At 36.8% G+C, this 27,503-nt stretch overlaps 4 protein-coding genes across 6 annotated transcripts; 3 read left to right on the top strand and 1 right to left on the bottom strand.

Annotated features, from left to right (window-relative positions):
* The first annotated feature begins 5,976 nt into the window (after window positions 1-5,976).
* On the top strand, window positions 5,977-11,425 carry LOC132171077 (ABC transporter B family member 21-like). Of its 3 annotated transcripts, none has more exons than XM_059582293.2 (12): window positions 5,977-6,288; window positions 6,475-6,529; window positions 6,635-6,810; window positions 6,915-7,136; window positions 7,266-7,504; window positions 7,708-8,233; window positions 8,316-8,589; window positions 8,973-9,838; window positions 9,932-10,198; window positions 10,302-10,565; window positions 10,655-10,948; window positions 11,069-11,425. In XM_059582293.2, exons 1-12 carry the CDS (start codon window positions 5,977-5,979, stop codon window positions 11,423-11,425), a joined length of 3,852 nt encoding a protein of 1,283 aa, XP_059438276.2. The 3 variants fall into 3 exon arrangements, with proteins under 3 accessions (XP_059438276.2, XP_088374031.1, XP_088374039.1); XM_088517905.1 differs by having other exon boundaries at window positions 6,082-6,288; window positions 7,708-8,265; XM_088517913.1 differs by having other exon boundaries at window positions 6,088-6,288; window positions 9,944-10,198.
* A 1,699-nt stretch (window positions 11,426-13,124) lies between these two features.
* On the top strand, window positions 13,125-17,128 carry LOC132170447 (ABC transporter B family member 21-like). The gene is made up of 8 exons (XM_088513606.1): window positions 13,125-13,401; window positions 13,529-13,704; window positions 13,804-14,025; window positions 14,155-14,393; window positions 14,597-15,122; window positions 15,212-15,419; window positions 15,864-16,720; window positions 16,787-17,128. The coding sequence occupies exons 1-8, from the start codon at window positions 13,125-13,127 to the stop codon at window positions 17,126-17,128; spliced, it is 2,847 nt and encodes a 948-aa protein (XP_088369732.1).
* Window positions 17,129-17,160: 32 nt separating this feature from the next.
* Window positions 17,161-18,331, top strand: LOC148587976 (ABC transporter B family member 21-like). Its single transcript, XM_088510835.1, has 3 exons — window positions 17,161-17,421; window positions 17,540-17,833; window positions 17,953-18,331. The coding sequence occupies exons 1-3, from the start codon at window positions 17,176-17,178 to the stop codon at window positions 18,307-18,309; spliced, it is 897 nt and encodes a 298-aa protein (XP_088366961.1). The 5' UTR covers window positions 17,161-17,175; the 3' UTR covers window positions 18,310-18,331.
* Window positions 18,332-18,424: 93 nt separating this feature from the next.
* LOC132170450 (NEFA-interacting nuclear protein) lies at window positions 18,425-25,542 on the bottom strand. Its single transcript, XM_088510836.1, has 7 exons — window positions 25,328-25,542; window positions 25,062-25,136; window positions 24,065-24,122; window positions 23,841-23,896; window positions 23,500-23,562; window positions 20,340-20,408; window positions 18,425-18,919 (listed from the first exon to the last, which is right to left on the bottom strand). The coding sequence occupies exons 1-7, from the start codon at window positions 25,382-25,384 to the stop codon at window positions 18,662-18,664; spliced, it is 636 nt and encodes a 211-aa protein (XP_088366962.1). The 5' UTR covers window positions 25,385-25,542; the 3' UTR covers window positions 18,425-18,661.
* Window positions 25,543-27,503: the final 1,961 nt, after the last annotated feature.

Here is a 27,503-nt window from a genome sequence, read left to right on the forward strand (position 1 = left end):
GTTGATGCACGTTTTTTCCTCAACAGTTTCCGATTAGTGTGATCTTCACGTTCTTTGAGGCGTCTGTGGGCTCCTACAAAATAATAAGAGCAAGCGTCGATCTTTGAGCTCCTACAAAATAATAAGAGCGTCAAAGGGGTCTACGCCGTAGACCCTCCGATGCTTAAGTTAGCAGTCGTATATGGGATCAAAATGTAGTTGGAGCTAACATTGTATATCGAAAAAGATCCAAAATAATAAGAGCGTCAAAGGGGTCTACGCCGTAGACCCTCCGATGCTTAAGTTAGCAGTCGTATATGGGATCAAAATGTAGTCGGAGCTAACATTGTATATCGAAAAAGATCCCCTCTCTTACCGATGTCTTTAGTTCCCTTTTATAGGGTTTTTCTGTGTAACTGCTTCCTTGATCTTCTCCTTTCAGATTATTGAAGAATCATTTGAAATTGGAAGATAATGTGAAGTAGTTGAGATAAGGTAGGACCTTATGAGATAATGTAGGATCGTATGAGATAATTAAGAGTTGTTGAGAGATAGTGAAACCCAGGGTAAATTTTATCCCCAACAAATTAGATAACTGAAATGTATTTTCTGGTGGATGAATAAAAGTTCCTGTTTGGTAGACAACATACAAAAACACAGAGAAATGCAAGTTTCTGTTTGCTATGTGTATCACTGACCAAAGTTGGTCACCCTGAATCTACAGTTCCTTCTCGTATATTCATCTATACTATGTCTACGCAGGAAATTGAACACAAACACACAACAAAAGTGTAAAGGATAATCACAAGAAGATTGATAATCAACTCAAAGTCTAAACTAATATAAACTTGTTATCTTAGATAAGTCTCATTATCATAGATAAGGTTGTTACAGTAGATTAGGTCTCTCATCTCTTCAACATCTTCTTAGATAAATTGTATATTTCAAATGTAGTTCTCAAATGTACAACAGATTATATTTTATAAATACAAACGTCCAATGCTCAATTCAGTAAGGCGGAATATTCAAATTATAACAAAAAGAAAATAAAATTCGAAGCTTTTTCTGGATTTTCACTACACACTACAAAAAAAACAATTTTTTTCTGACGTGAGTTTTCTGACGTGTTGGGGTGTCTGACACGTCAGAAATTTTTTCTGACGTGGCGCTTCTGACGTGCGTCGATTGTCAGAAGCATAGGTGTTAGGAAAATTTTTTTCCTGACGTGCCAGTGGGTAAAACGTCAGAATTTTCTGACGTTCCACTGTCCCACACGTCAGAAAAAATTTTCTGACGTGGTAGTTCTACCACGTCAGAAAATTTCCTGACGTGGTAAAACTGCCACGTCAGAAAATTGATAAATTAAATAAAAAATTAATTTTTCGTTTTTTTAATTTTTTCTGGAATTTCTTTTTTTTTTTAATTGAATTATTATTTTTTTTTTTTGGGAATTTCTCTGCACGGTAGTGCAGATCTGCCATGGCCACTCCCTCTCTTCTTTTCTCTTCTTTTCTCTCTCTCTAGCTAGCTCTCTTCTTTTCTCCATGAGCTCTCCCTTTTCTCCATTTTCTCACTATCTCCCTCTTCTTTTCGATCTCCATGGTGCAGTTCTGCAGGTTTGAGTTTTTGAAAATATTTTCAAAAACTCAAACCGAAAAAATCTTCAAAAAATTAAAACCAACCATCAAAAAATCAATCTAACAAACCCAAAAAATCTTCTTACCGATCTTCGATCTCCTCTTCTTCTTCTTCTCTTCTCCATTTTTTTTTTTTTTTCCTTCTTCTTCTTCTTCTCTTCTCCTTTTCTTTTTCTTCTTCTCTTCTCCTTTTCTTTTTCTTCTTCTTCTGCTTCGATCTGCTGCATGCTTCTCAATTTTTTCCCTTCTCACCTTCTGTTTTTCTTCTTCCTTTAGAGGTGCTGTGCAGTCGGTGCACACTGCACAGAAGCAGGGAGATTCAGACATGCAGGAGAGAGAATGCACATGTGTGGGGAAAATAAATGAAGAGAGAAAAAGTTGAGGGTGGAAATAAAAAGAGGGAAAAAAAGTTTAAAATCCCGCCTATTTTTTGAGTTTTGTTGGGCCACTTTTGGTGATTTTCTGACGTGCCAGGTGTCGCACGTCAGGAATTTCTGACGTGCCACACATGGCACGTCAGGAATCTACTCAAAAAAATAATAAATAATTATCTATATATATATAATTTTGCTGACGTGGCAAACTACCACGTCAGCAAAATTCTGACGTGGCACTGTAGCATGTCAGAAAATTCTGACGTGCTACAGTGCCACGTCAGAATTTTGCTGACGTGGTACATCCACACGTCAGAAAAATTCTGACGTGGTAGGTCTCACCACGTCAGCAATTATATAAATGTTTATCTTTTGAAATCTAAAATATTTTATTGACGTTCAAATATTTTACACGTCAGAATTTTCTGACGTGTCTGTCCATACACGTCAGAAAATTCTGACGTGCTACTATTCACACGTCAGAAAAAAAATTTCTGACGTTTTAAATTTTAAATGTCAGAAAATTGCTGACGTGGCAAAAAATATGATACTGTAGCCACGTCAGAAAATGCCTGTTTTTTTGTAGTGACATCTGAAGGTTTTTCCGAAGTTCCTGGATGTAACTTAGCCTTTTTCGCTTGTGGGTTGACCTTAATAATCATACCAAATGGTCGAGCAGGTGGACTTTTCTTCCCAACTGATTTCTGTACTTGCAAACAGTAAAAGGTTGCTTTCAGAGACCAAGACATACTAACAATTGCAAAGGAGTCCTTCACTAGCGAAAATGGGTACGCTGTACTCTCTGTCTTCACAATAACCCAAGACCAAGACAAACCTTGTTGAATCACCTAACTTCTTCCCATGCATATAATTATTTGCTTTCTAAATAACCACCGATCCTCAAGGACTCTTGAGCAATGCTCTTGAGATTGAAATCACCCAACTTCTTCCCATGCCACATGTGATATTGTGATTTATAAAAAAGAAAAAAATTTGATTTGAAATCCGTATTTAAGGGATGTATATGAGATATATCCCTTTTTTTTTAAGGGGATTTTTTACTTTTTTGCACGTATATATATATATATATATGAATATTAAGTGGGACCCACGGTGGGATTTTTATCCCCAAACAAAAATCATTATTTGTGTGCATGCACACTGGCTAGCTGCCAACCTTGCATTGCACGTTTTCAATAACTAATAGCGGCTAAAGCTAAGAACATCTCATTGCAGGCTGCAGCTAAGCTGCAAGTTCATAGGAAGGCCAACCATTCTAGATACCGACTGTTTACTGGTTTCTTTTCGGCGACTGCGAGTGTTAAATGAAATGGTCTCCATCCTACTTATGTCCATTCAGAGTCTCAGACAGATATAAACCAATTCATTCGTATAAGAGTTATCAGTTTTTATGCATAATCTTTTGCTGTCCTTGGAACATTTATATTTTCTTGCATAAGTTAATATCAGATGATATTAACTTATGTCTGTCCATTCAGACAGATATAAACCAATTCATTCGTAGATGATTCTTAAGCGTGCACTCGGACCAACGCTAATCTCTCAACCTGCAACAACAACTATGCGATTGTGGAGTTAACCACGTTCGTACTGGTGGATGTATGAGTTCACAGTCACAATAAATATAGAAATCATTGATTTTCGCGCTAAGCCGATTTTCACTTTTGTTGGGTCAAAACCCGGTTTATTTGGGCCCAGTCTATTTACCGGCCCACTCCCCATACTCGGTCATTTTTACTGTTCAAAACGAACTCATGTTCGGCAGGACAGCTTTATTTGGTTGTATTATTGACACTCGGCTATCAAGCTCGGCCAACCGAGCTTGAGGCAGGAACCGAGTATTACTCGGAGAAATATTAGAATGTCAGGGATAAATATCTTGTTTTAGTATACGGTCAACACGAGGACCCTCGGTAAGTCCACAGTGCTAGATGAACAGGAACAATTCGATGCCTATAAAAGGGGGGTCCCCTCTCACTATTTCGGTAACTTCTTTTGACCCTCGGATTTCAATATTTGCTTATCTTTTCCTTGATATATAACCTTCCAGTTCATCTTCCTTTTGAACAAACTCGACTAACTTAGGCATCGGAGCTTACACCGGCCGGACAACGCTGGCAGCTTTGATCCCTTTTTCTTGTTTCATTCTCAGCTCAAACATTCGGTTATCAAATATTGTGCTGGTTCCTTTTCCCACGTCATCATTCGGAAAACTGCTTCAACAACTTTTTACTTGAGTTTACAACAACTACCTTTTTTAAAAGATTTCATAGTTGATAAAATAAACAATGTAGTTATGAATTTGTTTGAATTCGTTTTATTTTTATTTTTAAAAAGAAAATTAATTTAATTTTTTTGTTTTATATATATATATATGTTAAAAATTATTTTTTTTATAATTTTTTAAAGGGTATAGACGTGTGAATAGTGAAAACGTCACCTTTTCAAAGGTGACATGTAGAAGGTGACCTGCACTGTTCACACGTTACCTTCTAAAAGGTGACTTTTTGGCTAAAGTGTCGCGTTTTCCCTACATTTTCACTATTCAATGGACATTAGTTCGGATTCTAGACTATGCAATTGAAGTCATTTTGAAAAAGTTACTAGTTTAATAATGACGTTTTTTGGGCATAAAACGTCATTATTAAAGAGTCATTAAATGTGAAAATTTTTGTAGTAACGAATACGAATGATTCCTGCTTTGGTTGGTCCCGTTGATAAAAGGGGTTTTAAAGCCTCATTCTTTTAAGTGCTCATAGGGAGATAGCAAGTGTTGTAAAAACTCCTACAAGTAGAGTTGAGCACTCACTGTTCATTATTCAATTTCAAAGATTTATTTATTCTTTCTTTGAGAGAGATTTGTTTACTCTTCTTTGAGATTTTTTTATGCTTTTTTCACCAAGAATTTAGCATTTAAAACTGACACATGTTACAAGTAGCTTAATAAACTCTATCACATGATAATGTGAGGCATTAAACGCTATATTTTATTTTATTGGGCCATGATTCAGAGCACGCCGGCATGCATCAACAGTGAAGCACGCCAGGCTAAAATTTTTTTTTAAAAAAAATAATAATAATTAAAATAATAAAATAATAATAAAAAAAAAAATCACGGCCGGCGTGCTTCACTGTACGTTGAAGCACGCCGGGCGTGCTCTATATCTTTACCGTTTATTTTATGTTACAAGGACATGGATCTCGTGCAACGAGACGCTATTACAGTACTATACTAAATAATTTCATGAGAGAGGGGATCTGGTCTAGGCTGTTCGATCTCTTTTGTTTACACACTCCAAACAACGTGGTACATGGGACATGTAGAAGCTAGGGGGGGTTTATTCATCTTTTTCTGGGCTTGGTTTCTCATATTTTTTTTCAGTTCCACTTAAAACCGATATATATATATATATATGTGTGTGTGTGTGTGTGTGTGTGTGTGCTGATCATCCGTCTGCATCCTATTCTCCAAATTAACATTGCATGCAACATATAACATACGACAAATGCAATCAAAGCTTTAATGTTTTTGTCCTTCTCAGTTCTCACAACTAAACTAGGCTCGGATTTTAGTTTGGAGAGTGTTTTGCCTTCCAATACGGAACATTAATGTGTTCAACTCTGTTGTCTCCTTCATGGGCACTCTCTCATTTCAGTATCCTCTAAGGAGGTCCAACAAAAATCATTATTTATGCGCATACAGACCTTGCATTTCACGTTTTCAATAACTATTAGGGGCCAGCCAGCTCATTGCAGCTAAGCTGCAACTTCAGAGGAATGTCAACCATTCTAGATGCTGACTGTTTTCTGGTTTCTTTAATCCTTTGTGGCGAGTGTTATTATCTCTAGATGTCCATAATTCAAACCAATTCATTCGTATAAGAGTTATAAGTTTTTATTCTTCAGGTGCATTTCATTCTGAATGAAATAGCTGCAAACTGGATTGATATCTTGGACTTGGTAATATGGCGGTGGACAGCGGCGTGGAAGGCGATGCAGGTAGAAATGAGGCCACCATCACTTCAAAAGGCAATGCAGACGCAAAAATTGGCTTTGCCATGAATAACGAAAGAGATGAGAAAAACAAGACAGTTCCATTTCTCAAGCTTTTCTCATCTGCAGATTCCACTGATACTGCATTAATGATTGTTGGCACAATTGGAGCTGTTGGGAGTGGGTTAGGCATGCCCCTTATGACAATACTACTTGGTCAATTGATCAATGTTTTCGGCAGTAACCAAAATAACAACATTGATATCGTTCATGCAATTTCCAAGGTAAAAACCAATGAACAAGGTTAGAAATTAATGCATTTTTTCGCTCAGAACATGCGTACTTGAATTGCTTGAGGTCAAATATTCTATGCACCCATTTAACAGTATGTCTAGGAATGTATTTGAACCCTTGATATTTTATCCCTTGATATGTTGATGTTATTACTTAGCAAGCTGGTGAAATTTTAGGTCTCTCTAAAATTTGTTTACCTGGCACTGGGGATTGGTTGTGCAGCATGCCTCCGTAAGTACATATTTTATGCTTGAAATCATTACAGATTTTTAATGCATAGAGAAAGTCTTTTATGTATCCTTGAAGATTAAGAATCTCGGGTCTGTTGTTTGTCAGAGGTGACATGCTGGATGGTCACAGGGGCTAGACAGGCTGCAAGAATAAGGGGTTTGTATATGAAAACTATACTGAGGCAAGATGTTGCTTTCTTTGATAAGGAAACTAAGACCGGAGAGGTTGTTGAGAGAATGTCTGGTGACACTGTTCTCATACAGGATGCCGTGGGTGAGAAGGTACAAAACAGCTGCATGAATAACATCAAAATTAAACCAAGCATAGACACACGAAATTTTATTTAATCTTTTTCACCTAAAAACTAATTGTGCTAGTACTGTAGGTTGGGAAATTTCTACAACTGATATCAACGTTCATCGGAGGCTTTATAATAGCATTTACCAAAGGGTGGCTTCTTGCCATTGTCTTGTGTTCTGCAATTCCTCTTATTGTGATAGCTGGTGCCATGGTGGCCTTGATTATTTCAAAGATGGCATCCCGGGGACAAAGTGCTTATGCGAAGGCAGCAAATGTAGTTGAACAAACAATTGGCGCAATCAAAACTGTAAGTCGATTTGTCAAAACAAAATACTCTTGAAAAAATACTTGTTGATTTCTCTGTTAAAACAGATAATCCAATTTTGCTCTTTAGTCTTTAGCAAAAATATGACGTTTGTCATTGCTTCCAATGTAGGTTGCATCATTTACAGGGGAGAAGCAAGCTATAACAAGTTACAACAAATTTCTTGTACATGCTTACAAATCCGGTGTTCATGAAGGCTTAGCTGTCGGAGTAGGTGTTGGCACAGTTATGTTAGTCATGTTTTCCACCTATTCGTTGGCTGTGTATTTTGGTGCAAAACTGATACTACAGAAAGGATACAATGGGGGTCAAGTGATGAATGTGATTGTCGCAGTCTTAACTGGTTCCATGTAAGCTCCATTTTGTGTTTCCTTTAGCTTGTAGAAGTATGTAAATATGCTTGTAAAATTATGGTTCCTATTTCCCAATAAGCAAAAACTTCTTTCTGCTTATGTTGCTGAATTTACACAAAAATATATGAACCTATGGATGTATGTGCGTCTTCTTTTGGCTTATTTACTTCTTGCCTTTTGCTATCCTATGGATGCTTCAGATCCTTAGGCCAGGCATCTCCCTGCTTGAGCGCATTTGCTGCTGGCCGAGCTGCGGCCTATAAGATGTTTGAGACTATTGAGAGGAAGCCAGACATAGATGCTTTTGACAGAAGTGGAAGAGTATTGGATGACATTCGTGGAGATATAGAATTGAAGGGTGTTTATTTCAGCTATCCAACCAGACCTGATGAGCAAATATTCAATGGATTTTCTCTTTGTATCCCTAGCGGTATGACTGCAGCTTTAGTTGGAGAAAGCGGAAGTGGGAAGTCAACAGTGATCAGCCTAATAGAGAGATTCTATGACCCACAAGTTGGTGAAGTTCTAATAGATAACATTAACCTCAAAGAGTTTCAGCTCAAATGGATTAGGGGGAAAGTTGGTCTTGTCAGCCAGGAACCTGTGCTGTTTGGCGCCAGCATTATGGACAACATTGCATATGGAAAAGATGGTGCAACTATTGAAGAGATAAGAGCTGCAGTTGAACTTGCGAATGCTGCTAAATTCATTGATAAATTGCCACAGGTTCTAATTTTCACCTTGTGTTCATCTTCAAGGTCTGAAAATTTTTATTCTTATTTTGGGATTTTTTTTATTTTACTTGTAGGGGCTAGATACTATGGTTGGTGAGCATGGAACACAAATGTCTGGTGGACAGAAGCAGAGAATTGCCATCGCAAGAGCAATCCTGAAAGATCCACGAATTTTACTACTGGATGAAGCTACAAGTGCACTTGATGCAGAATCAGAGAAAATAGTGCAAGAGGCATTGGACAGGATTATGGTTAACCGAACAACTGTCGTTGTTGCCCATCGTTTGAGCACGGTGAGGAATGCTGATATGCTCGCAGTCATTCGCAGAGGAAAGATGGTGGAAAAAGGTAGTTGATGATCAGTATTGTTCATACTATATTACTCAATAACATGTTGAGCCAATATCATGTATGCGTCCAACCTAGGTGTGTTGTCTTGTTAAGCACATCATTGTAGATAAATTCAGTAATTTTCTGAATCATTATTGCATATCTTTCGTATTGTGATCAAAGTGTTATTTTTGAAAATTGCTAAGTTGTTCTATGTAGTTTGAACCCCATATCTACGCATTGGATAGAAGAAAAAGTGCCACTAGATTGTAAGATTATTGGTTGGTTGTAAATGAATATTATGATCCAATTCTCTAACTGTGGCTGGAGAGAGACCGTGAGATGCTCATTTTATAGTGTATTTGGCTATTCCTTTCTTAATGTATTTGGCTGTTGATCAGGCTCACACTTAGAACTACTCAAGGATCCGAATGGAGCGTTCTCTCAACTTATACGCTTGCAAGAAGTAAATAAGGAGTCACAACATGCTGTAGATGATCAAGAAAAGTCTGAAATTACTTTGGAATCTCTCAGACAGTCAAGTCGAAGAGTGTCAATGCCACGATCCATTAGTCGAGGATCATCAGCAAATAGCAGCCGCAACTCATTTGATGTATCCCAAGGACTTGATGTAACTGATACTGTAGCGGCAAAACAAACTACCCCTTCAGTAGCACCACAAAAATATTTAAAGGTCCCAATTCGTCGCCTTGCCTACCTCAATAAGCCTGAGATTCCACTGATTCTAATTGGAACAGTAGCTGCATCCATAAGTGGAGTAGTATTTCCAATTTTTGGTTTGCTATTTTCTGGTGTAATCAAAACATTCTTCGAGCCACCTCATGAACTAAGAAATGATTCGGAGTTTTTGGCATTAATGTTTATAGTCCTTGGTCTGGTAGCATTTCTGTCAGCTCCAATAAGATCATTCTTTTTTGCTGAGGCTGGGTGTAAGTTAATTGAACGAGTGAGAGCAATGTGTTTTGAAAAAGTGGTTCGAATGGAAGTCGGTTGGTTTGATGAGCTTGAGAACTCGAGCGGTGCCATTGGTGCAAGGCTCTCGGCAGATGCAGCAACTGTGCGCACTCTAGTTGGTGACGCACTAGCTCAAATTGTTCAAAGTATTGCATCAGTGGTTGCAGGTTTAGTCATCGCTTTTGATGCTAGTTGGCAGATGGCTTTTATTGTCCTTGCATTGGTTCCTCTGCTTGCTGTCAATGAATATGTTCAGCGAAGGTCCATGGAAGGATTCAGTGCAGATGCAAAGGTATGCTCTACCGCTAATGACAGTTTTTAGGAAAAATTTATAAGGTTTGAGTATGTTTTATGAATTATTCATCAAGAGTGAACTTGGTTGCAGGCAATGTATAAGGAAGCAAGCCAAATAGCAAATGATGCAGTTGGGAGTATAAGAACTGTTGCTTCTTTCTGTGCTGAGGAGAAAGTGATGCAACTTTATGAAGAGAAATGTGAAGGCCCTGTGAAGGTCAGCATAAAGGAGAGCTTGATCAGTGGAATAGGATTTGGAATGGCTAACTTCTTCCTGTTTAACGTCTACGCGATCACTATCTATGCAGGAGCTCAATTGGTTAAGAATGGCAAAGCAACATTCCAAGACGTTTTTCAAGTAAATAAGCCATCGTTTCTTTTTCCAAATACTTCAGAACTTCCAGGAGATTCATTCCACCAAATATCTTTTGATCTTCTTGACACGTATATGTGGTTTGCAGGTTGCACTTGCTTTGACTATGACAGCTACTGCAGTTACTCAATCAAGCTCCTTTTCCAATGATTCTCAAAAAGCCAAGAATGCTGCTGCTTCCATCTTTGCAATAATGGACATGAAGTCAAAGATAGACCCCAGTGATGAGTCCGGGATGTCATTGGATGATGTCAATGGAGATATTGAGCTTCATCATGTAAGCTTTAACTACCCATCTAGGCCTGAAGTTCAGATATTCAGAGGCCTCAACTTGGCTATTCCTGCAGGCAAGGTAAATCATGTTTAGAATTTCATTATTTTCTGCAACAGGCAAAGGCAAAGACAGTTCTCAAATTAAAATTATATTCTTGTGAATGTCAGACAGTTGCCTTGGTTGGAGAAAGCGGGAGTGGGAAATCCACAGTGATAGCATTATTGGAAAGATTTTATGATCCTGATTCAGGTCATATTACACTTGATGGAATCAAAATTCAAAAGTTCCAATTGAAGTGGTTGAGGCAACAAATGGGCCTTGTAAGCCAAGAACCAGTTTTGTTTAATGATACAATTCGTGCCAACATTGCGTATGGCAAGGGTGGAATCGCAGATGAGGCAGAGATTATAGCTGCAGCTGAATTGGCCAATGCCCACACATTCATTAGTGGACTAAAACAAGTAAAAACACTGCAAATTATTTTATTTTTGAAAAAAATAATCTGATTTAGACATATTGTTGATTGAAGTACGTCTACAAACACTCTTACACAAATTATTTATTCTTGATACAACATGTAGAGTTATGATACTATAGTAGGAGAACGAGGACTCCAATTGTCCGGCGGGCAGAAGCAACGCGTAGCCATTGCACGTGCTATCATCAAAGGTCCAAAGATATTGCTACTAGATGAAGCTACCAGTGCACTGGATGCTGAGTCAGAGAAAGTGGTCCAAGATGCATTAGAAAAAGTCATGGTGAACAGAACTACAATTGTGGTGGCACATCAGTTATCCACTATCAAGAATGCTGATTTGATTGTTGTGGTTAAGAATGGGGTTATTGTGGAGAAAGGAAGGCATGAGACTTTGATTAATATCCAGGACGGATTTTATGCCTCCCTTATGGCAGTTCATTCAAGTGCTTCAACTGCTTGAGCTTGTTGAACCACTTCCCTTCTAAAAATTTGTTGAAGTGTTACTGTTTCTCTTTTCCACTGTAAATTGTTTTATGGTTAGATAACTGAAATGTATTTTCTGGTGGATGAATAAATGTTCCTGTTTGGTAGACAACATACAAAAACACAGAGAAATGCAAGTTTCTGTTTGCTATGTGTATCACTGACCAAAGTTGGTCACCCTGAATCTACAGTTCCGTCTCGTATATTCATCTATACCATGTCTACACAGGAAATTGAACACAAACACACAACAAAAGAAAATAAAATTCGAAGTTTTTTTCTGGATTTTCACTTCATCTGAAGGTTTTTCCGAAGTTCCTGGATCTAACTTAGCTTTTTTCGCTTGTGGCTTGACCTTAATAATCATACCAAATGGTCGAGCAGGTGGGTTTTTCCTCCCAACTGATTTCTGTTCCTGTAAACAGTAAGAGGTTGCATTCAGAGACCAACACATACTAACAATTGCAAAAATGGGTACTCTGTCCTCATAAAGATCAGTGGTAAACAACCAAATTGACTTCATTGGATGACCAATAATCATTAGAATCTCATCTTTTTGTTTCTTTGAACATTGGCACACCCTATCAGCAGTCATATGATATGCACAAAACAGACAAATGTGAATGATTTCTGCTTTGGGTGGTCCCGGGTTTTAAAGCCTCATTCTTTTAGGTGCTCATTGGGAGATAGTAAGTTTTGTAAAAACACAAAAAGCAAAAAACCTCGGCTCTACAAGTAGAGCTGAGCACATACTGTTCAATATTCAATTTCAAAGATTTATTTATTCCTTCTTTGAGAGAAAAGAGAATGTTAGAGAGATTTTTGTATGCTTTTCTCACCAATGATTTAGCATTTAAAACTGACACATGTTACACTTAGTAACTTAATAAACTCAATTGCATGATAATGTTAGGCATTAAACGCTATATATTTATTTTTTTAATAACAAGGATATGGATCTCGTGCAACGATACACTATTACACTATACTAAATAATTTCATGAGAGAGGGGATCTGGTCTAGGCTGTTCGATCTCTTTTGTTTACACATTCCAAACAACATGGTACATGGTAACATGGGACATGTAGAAGGGGGGGTTTTGTTCATCTTTTTCTGTTCTTGGTTCTTCATATTTTTTCTTATCAGTTCCACTTAAAACCTATATATGTGCTGATCCGTCTGCATCCTATTCTCCAAACATTGCATGCAACATATATAACATACGACAAATGCAATCAAAGCTTAATGTTTTTGTCCTTCTCAGTTCTCACAACTAAACTAAGCTCGGATTTTAGTTAGGAGAGTGTTTTGTCTTCCAATACAGAACAATGTATTCAGCTCTCTCATTTCAGTCTCCTCTTGGGACCAACAAAAATCATTATTTATTCGCATACAGACCTTGCATTTCACGTTTTCAATAACTATTATGGGCCAGCTCATTGCAGTTAAGCTGCAACTTCAGACGAATGTCAACCATATTTCTAGATGCTGACTGTTTTCTGGTTTCTTTAATCCTTTGTGGCGAGTGGTAGATGAAATGGTCTCCATCATCAACTCCGTTCTACTTATCTCTGTCCATTCAAACAGATATAAGAGTTATTAGTTTTTATTCTTCAGGTGCAATTCATTCTGAATGAAATAGCTGGAAACTGAATTGATATCTTGGACTTGGTAATATGGCGGTGCACGGCAGCGTGGAAGGCGATGCAGGTAGAAATGAGGCCATTACTTCAAAAGGCAATGCAGAAGCAGAGAATGGCTTTGCCATGAATGGGGGCCAACAAAACTCTCATAATAACAAAGGAGATGAGAAAAACAAGACAGTTCAATTTCTCAAGCTTTTCTCATTTGCAGATTCCACTGATACTGCATTGATGATTGTTGGCACCATTGGAGCTGTTGGGAGTGGGATAGGCATGCCCCTTATGACAATACTACTTGGCACTGGGATTGGTTGCTTAGCATGCCTCCGCAAGTACATATTTTATGCTTGAAATCATTACATATTTTTAATGCATAGAGAAAGCCTTTTATGTATAAACCCTTGAACATTAAGAATCTCAGCTCTGTTGTTTGTCAGAGGTGACATGCTGGATGGTCACAGGGGCTATACAGGCTGCAAGAATAAGGGGTTTGTATCTGAAAACTATACTGAGACAAGATGTTGCTTTCTTTGATAAGGAAACTAACACCGGAGAGGTTGTTGAGAGAATGTCTGGTGACACTGTTCTCATACAGGATGCCGTGGGTGAGAAGGTACAAAACAGCTGCATGAATAACATCAAAACCAAGAAAAGATACACGAAATTTTATTTAATCTTTTTCACCTAAAAACTAATTGTGCCAGTACTGTAGGTTGGGAAATTTCTACAACTGATATCAACATTCATCGGGGGCTTTATAATAGCATTTACCAAAGGGTGGCTTCTTGCCATTGTCTTGTGTTCTGCAATTCCTCTTATTGTGATAGCTGGTGCCATGGTGGCCTTGATTATTTCAAAGATGGCATCCCGTGGACAAAGTGCTTATGCGAAGGCAGCAAATGTAGTTGAACAAACAATTGGCGCAATCAAAACTGTAAGTCGATTTGTCAAAACAAAATACTCTTGGAAAAATACTTGTTGATTTCTCTGTTAAAACAGACAATCCAATTTTGCTCTTTATTCTTTAGCAAAAATATGAAGTTTGTCATTGCTTCCAATGTAGGTTGCATCATTTACAGGGGAGAAGCAAGCTATAACAAGTTACAACAAATTTCTTGTACATGCTTACATATCCGGTGTTCATGAAGGCTTAGCTGTCGGAGTAGGTGTTGGCACAGTTATGTTAGTCATGTTTTCCACCTATTCGTTGGCTGTGTATTTTGGTGCAAAACTGATACTACAGAAAGGATACAATGGGGGTCAAGTGATGAATGTGATTGTCGCAGTCTTAACTGCTTCCATGTAAGCTCCATTTTGTATTTCCTTCAGCTTGTAGAAGTATGTAAATATGCTTGTAACATTATGGTTCCTATTTCCCAATAAGCAAAAACTTCTTTCTGCTTATGTTGCTGAATTTACACAAAAATATATGAACCTATGGATGTATGTGCGTCTTCTTTTGGCTTATTTACTTCTTGCCTTTTGCTATCCTATGGATGCTTCAGATCCTTAGGCCAGGCATCTCCCTGCTTGAGCGCATTTGCTGCTGGCCGAGCTGCGGCCTATAAGATGTTTGAGACTATTGAGAGGAAGCCAGACATAGATGCTTTTGACAGAAGTGGAAGAGTATTGGATGACATTCGTGGAGATATAGAATTGAAGGGTGTTTATTTCAGCTATCCAACCAGACCTGATGAGCAAATATTCAATGGATTTTCTCTTTATATCCCTAGTGGTATGACTGCAGCTTTAGTTGGAGAAAGCGGAAGTGGGAAGTCAACAGTGATCAGCCTAATAGAGAGATTCTATGACCCACAAGTTGGTGAAGTTCTAATAGATAACATTAACCTCAAAGAGTTTCAGCTCAAATGGATTAGGGGGAAAGTTGGTCTTGTCAGCCAGGAACCTGTGCTGTTTGGCGCCAGCATTATGGACAATATTGCATATGGAAAAGATGGTGCAACTATTGAAGAGATAAGAGCTGCAGCTGAACTTGCGAATGCTGCTAAATTCATTGATAAATTGCCTCAGGTTCTAATTTTCATCCTTTCAGGCCCTGTGTTCATCTTCAAGGTCTGAAAATTATTATTTTATTTTTTGATTTTTTATTTTACTTGTAGGGGCTAGATACCATGGTTGGTGAGCATGGAACACAGATGTCTGGTGGACAAAAGCAGAGAATTGCCATTGCAAGAGCAATCCTAAAAGATCCACGAATTTTACTACTAGATGAAGCTACAAGTGCACTTGATGCCGAATCAGAGAAAATAGTGCAAGAAGCATTGGACAGGATTATGATTAACCGAACAACTGTCATTGTTGCCCATCGTTTGAGCACGGTGAGGAATGCTGATATGATCGCAGTCATTCGCTGAGGAAAGATGATTGAAAAAGGTAGTTGATGATAAGTATTGTTCATACTATATTACTCAATAACATGTTGAGCCAATATCATGTATGCGTCCAACCTAGTGTTGTCTTGTTAAGCACATCATTGTAGATAAATTCAGTAATTTTCTGAATCATTATTGCATATCTTTCGTATTGTGATCAAAGTGTTATTTTTGAAAATTGCTTAGTTGTTCTATATAGTTTGAAAACCATATCTAAGCATTGGAAAGAAGAAGTACCACTAGATTGTAAGATTATTGGTTGGTTGTAAATGAATATTATGATCCAATTCTCCAACTGTGACTGGAGAGAGACCGTGAGATGCTCATTTCATAGTGTATTTGGCTATTCCTTTTCTTAATGTATTTGGCTATTGATCAGGCTCACACTCAAAACTACTCAAAGATCCGAATGGAGCGTTCTCTCAACTTGTACGCTTGCAAGAAGTAAATAAGGAGTCGCAACATGCTGTAGATGATCAAGAAAAGTCTGAAATCACTTTGGAATCTCTCAGACAGTCAAGTCGAAGAGTGTCAATGCCACGATCCATTAGTCGGGGATCATCAGCAAATAGCAGCCGCCACTCATTTGATGTATCCAAAGCTGTCACTCCTGTAGCGGCAAAACCAAATACCCCTTCATTAGCACCACAAAAATCTCTAAAGGTCCCAATTCGCCGCCTTGCCTACCTTAATAAGCCTGAGATTCCACTGATTCTAATTGGAACAGTAGCTGCAACCATAAGTGGAGTAGTATTTCCAATTTTTGGTTTGCTAATTTCCGGTGCAATCAAAACATTCTTCGAACCACCTCATGAACTAAGAAAGGATTCGAAGTTTTTGGCAGTAATGTTTATAGTCCTTGGTCTGGTAGCATTTCTGTCAGCTCCAATAAGATCATTCTTTTTTGCTGAGGCTGGGTGTAAGTTAATTGAACGAATCAGAGCAATGTGTTTTGAAAAGGTGGTTCGCATGGAAGTTGGTTGGTTTGATGAGCTTGAGAACTCGAGCAGTGCCATTGGTGCAAGGCTCTCGGCAGATGCAGCAACTGTGCGCACTCTAGTTGGTGAAGCACTAGCTCAAATTGTTCAAAGTATTGCATCAATGGTTGCAGGTTTAGTCATCGCTTTTGTTGCTAGTTGGCAGATGGCGTTTAGTGTCCTTGCATTGGCTCCTCTGCTTGGTGTCAATGAATATGTTCAGCGAAGGTCCATGAAAGGATTCAGTGCAGATGCAAAGGTATGCTCTACCACTAATTAATGATAGTTTTTATGAATTATTCATAAAGAGTGAACTTGGTTGCAGGCAATGTATGAGGAAGCAAGCCAAATAGCAAATGATGCAGTTGGGAGTATAAGAACTGTTGCTTCTTTCTGTGCTGAAGAGAAAGTGATGCAACTTTATGAAGAGAAATGTGAAGGCCCTGTGAAGGTCAGCATAAAGGAGAGCTTGATCAGTGGAATAGGATTTGGAATGGCTAACTTCTTCCTGTTTAACTTCTACGCGATCACTATCTATGCAGGAGCTCAACTGATTAAGAATGGCGAAGCAACATTCCAAGACGTTTTAACAGTAAATAAGCCATCGTTTCTTTTTCCAAATACTTCAGAACTTCCGGGAGATTCCTTCCACCAAATTGTCTTTTGATCTTCTGGACACGTTTATGTGGTTTGCAGGTTGCACTTGCTTTGACCATGACAGCTACTGCAGTTACTCAATCAAGCTCCTTTGCCAATGATTCTCAAAAAGCCAAGAATGCCGCTGCTTCCATCTTTGCAATAATGGACATGAAGTCAAAGATAAACCCAAGTGATGAGTCCGGGATGTCATTGGATGATGTCAAGGGAGATATTGAGTTTCATCATGTAAGCTTTAAGTACCCATCTAGGCCAGATGTTCAGATATTCAGAGACCTCAACTTGGCTATTCATGCAGGCAAGGTAAAGTAATATTCTCTGATATCATGTTTACAATTTCATTATTAATTTGCTACAACAGGCAAAGACAAGACACAACTCTCAAATTTAAAACTATAGTCTTGTGAATGTCTTCTTTCAGACAGTTGCCCTGGTTGGAGAAAGCGGAAGCGGGAAATCCACAGTGATAGCATTATTGGAAAGATTTTTTGATCCCAATTCAGGTCATATTACACTTGATGGAATCGAAATTCAAAAGTTGCAATTGAAGTGGTTGAGGCAGCAAATGGGCCTTGTAAGTCAAGAACCAGTTTTGTTTAATGACAGGATCCGTGCCAACATTGCATACGGAAAGGGTGGAAATGCAGATGAGGCAGAGATTATAGCTGCAGCAGAATTGGCCAATGCCCACACATTCATTAGTGGACTAAAACAAGTAAGAACACTGCAAATTATTTTTCTTTGAAAAAAATAATCTTATTTAGACATATTGTTGATTGAAGTACGTCTACAAACACTCTTACACAAATTATTTATTCTTGATGCAACATTCAGGGTTATGATACTATAGTAGGAGAACGAGGACTCCAATTGTCCGGAGGGCAGAAGCAGCGCGTAGCCATTACGCGTGCTATCATCAAAGATCCAAAGATATTGCTACTAGATGAGGCAACCAGTGCATTGGATGCTGAGTCAGAGAAGGTGGTCCAAGATGCATTAGACAAAGTCATGGTGAACAGAACTACAATTGTAGTTGCCCATCAATTATCCACTATCAAGAATGCAGATGTAATTGCCGTGGTTAAGAATGGGATTATTGTGGAAAAAGGAAGGCATGAGACTTTGATTAACATCGAGGGAGGATCTTATGCCTCCCTACTGGCACTTCACTCGAGAGCATCAACTGCTTGAGCTTGTTGAGCCACTTCCCCTTCTAAAAATTGGTTGGAGGGTTGCTGTTTCTCTTTTCCGACTGAAGGGGAGACAATAAAAATGTAAGTTGTTTTATGGTTAGATAACTGAAATGTATTTTCTGGTGGACGAACAAAAGTTCCTGTTTGATAGACAACATACAAAAACACGGAAATACAAGTTTATGTTTGTTATCTGTATCACTGACCGAAGTTGCTCACCCTGAATCTCCCGTTCCTTCGTTTATATTCATCTATACTATGTCTACACAAGAAATTGAACACAAAAACACAACAAAAGAAATTAAATTCGACAAATATAAGTGTCTTCTTTAAATCACTTAGTAAAACCACTAATCATCCTCTTCACTTTCATCACTATATGAAACTAGACCAGCTATACCAACATCTTGGTTCTCGCTAGTATCACTATTAGATGTTGTCACTGGCTCTGAAGATTTTTCTGGATCAACTCCAGGGATTTTCACTACATCTGAAGGTTTTTCCGAAGTTCCTGGATCTAACTTAGCTTTTTTCGCTTGTGGCTGGACCTTAATAATCATACCAAATGGTCGAGCAGGTGGATTTTTCCTCCCAGCTGATTTCTGTTCCTGCAAACAGTAAGAGGTTGCATTCAGAGACCAATACATACTAACAATTGCATAGGAGTCCTGCAATAGCAAAAATGGGTACTCTGTCCTCATAAACATTTGTATACGGATCAGTGGTAAACAAACCTCAACCAAATTGACTTGATTGGATGACCAATAATCATTAGAATCTGATCTTTTTGTTTATTTGAACATAGTCACACCCTATTAGCAGTCATACAATACGCACAAAACAGACAAATATGAATGATTTCTGCTTTGGGGTTGAGCATCATCCAGGAGGAATCTGGATAAGGCAGGACCATCAAACTTGCCAGTGTTCAATGTATACCACACAATTGATGCCAATTCAAAACTGTCTATGGTTCAACTGCTTAGCATCAAGTTCTAAATTATATGTGACACAACAAATTTTATCATATATTCAGAAGCATTCAATCACATGGCAGAGATGCTCCAAAGTCAAAGGTCCCAAGTAGCTTATTGATAAAGTCTATCAAGCTCATATTAGAGACCCTGGATTAAATGCACTGGCAGGAGGACTTAAAGGTCCCAAGTAGCTTATTGATAAAGTCTTCCCCCCCCCCCCACACACAAAAAAAAAAAAAAAAAACACAAAAATGTATATGCCCAAATTAGATCATGCATGCAACCATCCCACTGAGAATGTATATGGTCGTGGAGCCACAACATGCAGGCTTTGTCTACACCAATTAATGTCTGCCACATCATACAAAATCACGTGACTATATTTGTAATTTACAATTGGTGGCATGTAATTTAAAAAGTAAATATTACAATTTCCTGGTTTCAGGTGTATTCGCTTCCACATTGAATGTCAAATACCGTAATATGGCATTTGCTTCAATTTCCTTCTTCGATGGACCCATATCTTTGGGCCCACCTACAGGCGTGTCATGATTGTACACATCCTTTAGGCATCCATTAAGACCAGCACAAAACAACCCATAAAATGTTGAAGAATCAATAGACAATATATAAGACTCATTTAAGACAATTATAAATAGGTTAACAAAAAATGGATACCAACTTTTGCACCTCAAACACAAATTCCAGAAAGATTTAGAGAGAATCCTATGAGCTACCTCGTTCAACAAAATTTCCCAAGAGAGAAATGGTTCTAGAAAATTTGTAAACATAAGTTGGATTTTGGATGCAGAAAGAGAAGTTCAAATTTTTGAGTTAGATCCAATATGCAGGAGGGGTTAAAGTTGGAAATCAAGCAAAATAAATTCATTATGAGCTTACTAGGGCCTGGCAGAACTTAGGACGCAACACCCATCCTGCTTGCCCCCCCCCCCCCCCCCCCCCCCCCCAAAAAAAAAAAAAAAGTACAAAAACAAAAGAAAAATAGAAAATTGTAAAAAACCAAAATGTGCATATATCGATTACCACTGACCTGCACTATAGGAGCAGGGGGCGTTTCCTTAAGCTCATGTACGATATCCGACTGTGCTGCCACCGCTGCCTGGAGAAGAAACCACAACCCAAAACAAAAGAAGTTACGGATCAAAGTACTGCTTGATTCTCAACATGGGCGTACAAAATCATATGCCTAACAAGGACAACTACTGTAAAAATGTATTGCCGCTCAGGAACATTCCTATTTCAGAAAAAAATAAAAATATAAATTCCATGCAATGCAAGACCAGTATAAAACTTTCAGCAATAATCATATTATGCACAAAATCACTTGGCTATAATTCCAAATTGCTTGAATACTTGAAGAATCCCCTCCTTAGACATGAATAGCCTACGATATCCGACAGCATAGCCTAGATTTCTTAGTGATAATCACATAATAGAACATGCTCAACAAATACATAACTTTCCTTATTCACACTTTTCGGAGGACATAAGCAGTGCTTGTAGTGCCCCGACTTTACTTAATGAAAGGCGAAAGTGGAAATCTCCAATTCCGACTAAGCACTACTATCTCTACCTCAATATCATTAGAGATTATAAATCTCACAGCGGAATAAATCATTATTTTCTTATAACCCTTGCAGAACACATCAGAGCTGATAATAAGACTTCTATATTAAATAGATTTTTACATTGTACTTTACATGATAAGAAAACACACTAGTCAAAAGTGCCACAGACGGCACATAAGTAAATGTACACCAAAAGTACCTAGAACATGTCTAACTATAGATACATTTCAAAAGATAGACATCTTCATGATATTCTACAACAAACTAAGGCACCAAAAAACCTTATCCATAATAACCTAGGCAGGCATATGGATCATCTTCACCCTCTTCTATATCTGCATCAACATCTATGTAATTGTGGTGTTACCACATTTACATAGGCGGATTAATGAGTCCACGGTCTCAATATGTATAAGAATTACTTATAATTTCAATATGAGCCATCATTTTCGAAAACATCTCTAACATGGTGATTATAATAACAGATACGTTAGGTTTTTCAAACAGATTCATTTTGTATAATCCATAGCTAATAAGATGAGCACTGTAGAGTTGTTTTGTAATAAAATCCATTTATCTTTTCTAAACATATTTTCTACTATATACGACTTTATATTTATACATACATGCATTTTACTTGCATCTCATAAAATGAATATACACATAAATATAAAGAGGTAAAACAAATAAATCACAAAACATATAAAGCACATTATTCAATGTATGCAATGCAATCTCATCTCATTTTTCTCTAAGAGACTCATCTGGCTTCTCCAGCTTTCTAAAGGACTTGAACCTTTCGTTTACGGCTATAAGGAGACACCTTCGGCTCCTCAGTTAGTACCTGGCTTCTTATTTTAACCTGGAAGGTTCCTTTGGCTTCCACCGTTAACATAAAAACATCTTATAATCTTACATTCAACTTTAGGAAGACAAAAGGCGTTTTATTTATCCTGGGGGGCCCCTTCAGCTCCCACCGTTAACATAGGAAAACCTTTTTGCTTCATATTTAATTTATCTCTTATTCGCAATGTTCAACAGTATGCAATAACATGTCTCCTAAAATCCTCTCATAATCATCTCCTTTCATTTCGCAACTGATTTCAATACATGTAAAAATAATTGAAAGCATATAAACATGCTATTCATAAAATATTCAGGCTCATGTAATAATCATACTTCGAAAGCTTTATAAAATGATTCAGTAAGTAATATACTTACTAAAATAGTATCAGTCTCAGTAAGTAGTTATACTTACTAAAATAGTATCATTCTCGGTTAGTAGGTATACTTACTTTTCACCGTAAAGCATTAAGCAGGATTCCCGCTCTAACCCTTGATTCTAATATTCACTGCATTTAGTGTGCCCATATTCAAAGGCTAAAATAACGATCTCTTAATTTTTCCCTATGCTCTATCAAAAAATGGACAGCATAACGACATATATCTAAAATATTATAATGTCACTCGGGCATCATAACAACTATGTAGTGTTACCACATATTTTTTTATAGGCATTGCTACGGCATTAATATAATATTTATCTAAAACCTCTAATATTACTTGGACATCACAACAGCACTGTTGTAAAATACCTAATAAAATTTAGGTAGCACAACGACGCATTTGTAATGTTTACAAGGATGATTGAATATAATATCCTTCCCTGAGATATTCAATCACACTTTCCCAAACAATTTAGACATCATAACGACATAAATTAAATTCTAATAACTAGAATTGACATAAAGTAAGGATAAAAGAATTATACATAGCACTCCCACTTGAAGTATATATATATATATATATTACATTAAACTAATCAAATCAATTAAATTATTTATCACCCTAATACTACCATTACTACTAACTCTTAGGCATCCGGTTAATCTAATTAAGTAAATCTTGAATGCCAAATTATCCATAATGCGAATCAAAGCTAGTTCTAACTGTCTACTTCTCAGTTCAAACTAAGAATATAAAATTAGACATCTAATCTATCTTCCTAATATATTTGATTTAACTTAAGACCAAAATTCATACTAAAGCATTCTTAGCCATCCTAATCAATTCCTCAGGTGTCACAGCGCTGACCTAGTCTTACTTACGGGTCCCAATTGCCAAAATTTATGGTGAGATGTATGATGCTTAACCCTTTTTATTTGAGCTAAGCATATATATAAGGGAGAGCACATGTAGATTTACGAAATGCTTTGATATGACCATAAATTTTTTACGCCTATGTGATCAGGATGCTAACTAATAATAATAAACTTTCCCAACTCATTGCATTTTAACTTTCTAATAGTGATCTTATGAGAAACCCATGATTTTCAAGCTAAATAATTTTCTGTTTCCATACAAGAAGAATATAGATAATTACAACAATTAATATGATATCTATGAGGAAGAATATGATATCTATGCTACACTTGTGGGTGTTGGCTCATCATCGTAGTGTGGTCCCGACTATAGATGAGTTCTTGAATATGTGCTCTTTGTATATTTCATAGGGGTTTCTATTGTATATATCTTTTGCATTAGGGTTGCGCCCCTCAACGCTCTTTTCAATAATATTCTCATTACTTATCAAAAAAAAATATGAAACAGTAAGAAATTTACCTGGAAACTGTGCAGCTCTTGGGCTTCCTCATCTGCTATTTGACGTTCGTATTCCCTCCTCGACTAAATATATCAAAATTTTAGAAAATAAAAGGCAAAAATAAATAAGGACATCTAATAAAAATAAAAAGGAAAGAGATGCCAATAGGCTTGCAAACTGAGACGGCACACAATTTATGGTTCGATTGTAAACCGGTATACAACAAACATATTTCTTGTGATTACTCAATTTACAAGTACCACAGCTTAGTGACTCCACAGGTACAGCAGGTACTACTTATCAGAAAAGGCTGCACTTCATGTAGCACTGAATAGATAAGAATATTAGAACATAATCTCACCATTTCCAAGTTCTCAAGAAACTCAGTCTCATCTTCATCCAAAGCTTTGGGTGGTCCTGTTAATAAAAGGGTTTTTTAAGCCTCATTCTTTTAAGTGTTCATTGGGAGATAGCAAGAAATGCATAGACCCTCTTTACCCTGTTGTGTGACATGGGTGCTCTAATAACTGTTGCAAAAAATCAAAAAAAAAAATTTCAGCTCGACAAGTAGAGCTGAGCACTCACTGTGCTTGAAGCGTTCATTAAATTCTGCATCTCGCTTGTCTTTGTTCTCCTTTAGAATCTGCAATCAGAAAACATAAAGGCTCAAAATGTTCAGAGCATTCATATCCGGTTCAGCAAATTTACTCTCTATTTTAGCTAAAAAAATCACCTTTCTCTATTTTAGTTACCCACTTTTTCTAAGCACCTACATCTAGCTCTCTATTTTCGCTATCCACTTTCACTATTCTATTTAAATATTCATTTTCAACGATTTCTTCATTCTTTCTTTGAGAAGAGAGAGAATGTTAAAGAATTTTTTAATACTTTTTTTTATATATATATTTGGTGAGTGAACACTGCTCACCAAATTTGGTGAGCACTGTAGCAGCTCACCAAATGTTTCAGCATTTTGCAGAGCCGGATGTAGTTCATTTTAACATCTTGGCTAACCAAAATAACTTCCAGATGAGAATGCTCTGGATAGATAGAATCTTGATTACACATCTAAAGGTATGGGGTGCATATAACCAAGGATTTAGCTCTTGTTGGATAGCAAGTGCGCAAAATCCGTTAAAACTGAGACATATTACAATAGGCACAAAATTTGCTTCAATTTTGACCCTTCAATCCGTTATCTACTTGCACCCTAGAAAAATATCAAAAATGCCATTTCACTCATTATCAAATGAGTCCCTAATCCCTATCAAAAAACCCTTTGGAAGGAGTAACAGGAAATTCAGGCATCTAATTACCGGCATTCCCCAATTACTCAATTTTTAGACTTTTTTCTCTTTTGACCAAGTTTTCCTTCTAAAATTAGATGACTATATGCATCATATATCTTCTTAGCCACTGAAACTTCCTCATATTGTTAAGATTAGATTCCAAATTAATAGTGGCCACTATACCGAAAGTTAAGTACCACAAAGCTTGGTCTTTCAATTGCAAAACTGAAATTATACAAAGTTCATATTTTTTATTTAATAGAAAAAGAAAAGGGAAGAAAAGGAAAGGAAACCTCAAAGAGGGGTCTATCTCTTTGGGCAGTGCCATCCTCAATGCGCTCGCCCCTTGTCTTCTTGGATTCATCCAACTGCCAGACCACCAGAAACAAAAAAATTCAACAATCTTATATTACTATAATCATTATTAACATTACTGGTTCACTAAATCAAGCCAATAATGTAAATAAATTTAAGTGCAACCAGAAAGAAAGGAACAAAATTTGAGCTTCTGAAGTGGTTATCTTAAGCGTATTCTAGGGTTTTGAGAAAAAATCAATACCTGTTCCTCCGAGACGAAGCTCATTAGCCTAATCGGACGGACAGATTCTTCGGCCATTCTGTCTCTCTCTCTCTCTCTCTCTCAACGATTCCGAATAGAACGCCAATCACAGCGAACGGAGCTCCAGACTCCAGTGATTAAGCGGGGAAGCTTTAGGAAGACGACGAGTCGTTTCGTAATGTGAAGTACGGGGCTCAACCTTGTGAAAACGACGAGTCAAGAATTTGGTGAGAAGTGAGAACTACACCAAATATATCATTATTATGGTCTTCGGCGTTTAAAAATAAGTAGAATTTGAACAGAGCATTATATTTTGGGAAAAATGCAAAATCCATCCACTTGCCTATACTGATTTATAATAAGTTTTTTTTTGGGTATAAAAATGTTCTAAGAGATCCTTGTAATATGCAAAAATAACAAATAAGTCATTGCACTCAACTTCCATCTTATGTGTGGCCTGTGTCATAATTTGATTGATGCTGACATGGTATTTGATGGTTTCAGTCAAAAAAAATTAAATAGAAGTTTGATACAAGGACCTTTATTTGTGCATCTCTTAAAATATTTTTATACCATTGAGAGTTTATTGCAAATCGGTGTAACTATATGAATTGATTTTACAATTTTTTCCTTATATTTTAGGATTAAATACCTCCACCCTAGGCCAAACGGGGATGGCCGAGCCACCCCCAATAGCCTTGGGGGTGGTTTCGGCCACCCCATTTTGCAACTTGGGGGTGACCAACTCGGCCACTTTTTTTCCAAAAACAATTTTTGCTTTTTTTTTTAATTTAATTTTTTAATGTTTTTATTTATTTTTTATTTATTTATTTTTTTGGTATATGAACACATGTCAAGATTTTATGGGGGATGACGTAGATTTCTGTCATTTTTTTGACAAAAGTTTGACGGAGATACTATCTCTGTCTTTATGTAAACCCGAGGTACCTTCGGTAATAAAAACTAAACCCTATGGAACAAAAAATAAAGTTGTTAAACTAAAAGGCAAAATGTATTTAACCCTATATTTTAAGGAAAACTCATATTTAGCTCTTACATTTTTATTTGAATTAAATTTAGTATTTGAATTTTGAATTTTAAGAATAAAGTACTTAAATATTTTTTATAATTTAGATTCCTCTTTCACATGTGTCGCACAATATTAATGTCATTTCAGCAAGTTTCAAAAGTGATTACAAGAAACAAAAGAACCAACCCAAAAAAACACAAATAACATTGGTGTCATTTGATTAAAATACCGTGGCGATGCTCTTAGAGTTTGTTTGAGATTGCGTTTAAAGGGTCTAAAAGTGCTTTTAACACTCAAAAAGTTTATTTGAAAAAAAAAAAAAAAAAAAAGTATTCGTTTCGTAAAAAAATTAAATGCGCTTTTTAGGGTTCAAAAAGCCTAAGAAATGCCCAAAAGCTCTTTTTGACTTAAAATCTCTATTTTTCAAACGCAATCACAAACAGAAACTTAGTCTTGTATCAATTTTATAATGGTGGAAGAACTACTACAATGTGGGTTTGCTCTTTATACTTTCGGATTGGTTTTTGATTCTCAACTTGGTTTTTATTTTTTATTTTTTTTTTTTGTGGGATTACATTAAGTGTTAACGTGTCAAATGAGTCACATGTAGCAGATAGCAAATCGTTAACTTTGACCAAAAATGACAAAAGGACTTTAAAACCTAGGCAAAACTTAAAGATCCTTTAAATTATAAAATCAATTACTAAATTCAAATAAGACAATAACTTGTGAGCTTATGATTTTTTCCCCCCTATATTTTAGTAGGCAGAAATCTGTTTCAAGCGTTAATCCAAATAATCATGTGAACAAAAATAATCACCCTTTTGGAAGTAAAATGGTTTACATTTTTTTAAGATGTAAACATTTTTAACTTTTGGATTTTTTTTTTTTTTTTTGTTAAGATGAGAGATAATAAACCAGTACAACAATAAGACTGAGGAAAAACAATAACAGAAGAAAAAAAAAATTACACGGCCAATAAAAAAAGAGAGGCCACAAAAAACTATACGAAGGAAAAGAAATGCTTGGTTGCATTAAAAAGTTCATTTTTTGGCCATTTTTATCCTAAATGGCAGACCTATTTTAATTTTTTATTGTTTAAAATCTATTAATTTTAAAATCAAAATTAAAATGATAAAAAATAAA

The sequence above is a fragment of the Corylus avellana genome, chromosome 1, assembly GCF_965113065.1.
Source record: "Corylus avellana chromosome 1, dhCorAvel1.hap1.2, whole genome shotgun sequence".
NCBI classification, from domain to species: Eukaryota; Viridiplantae; Streptophyta; class Magnoliopsida; order Fagales; family Betulaceae; genus Corylus; species Corylus avellana.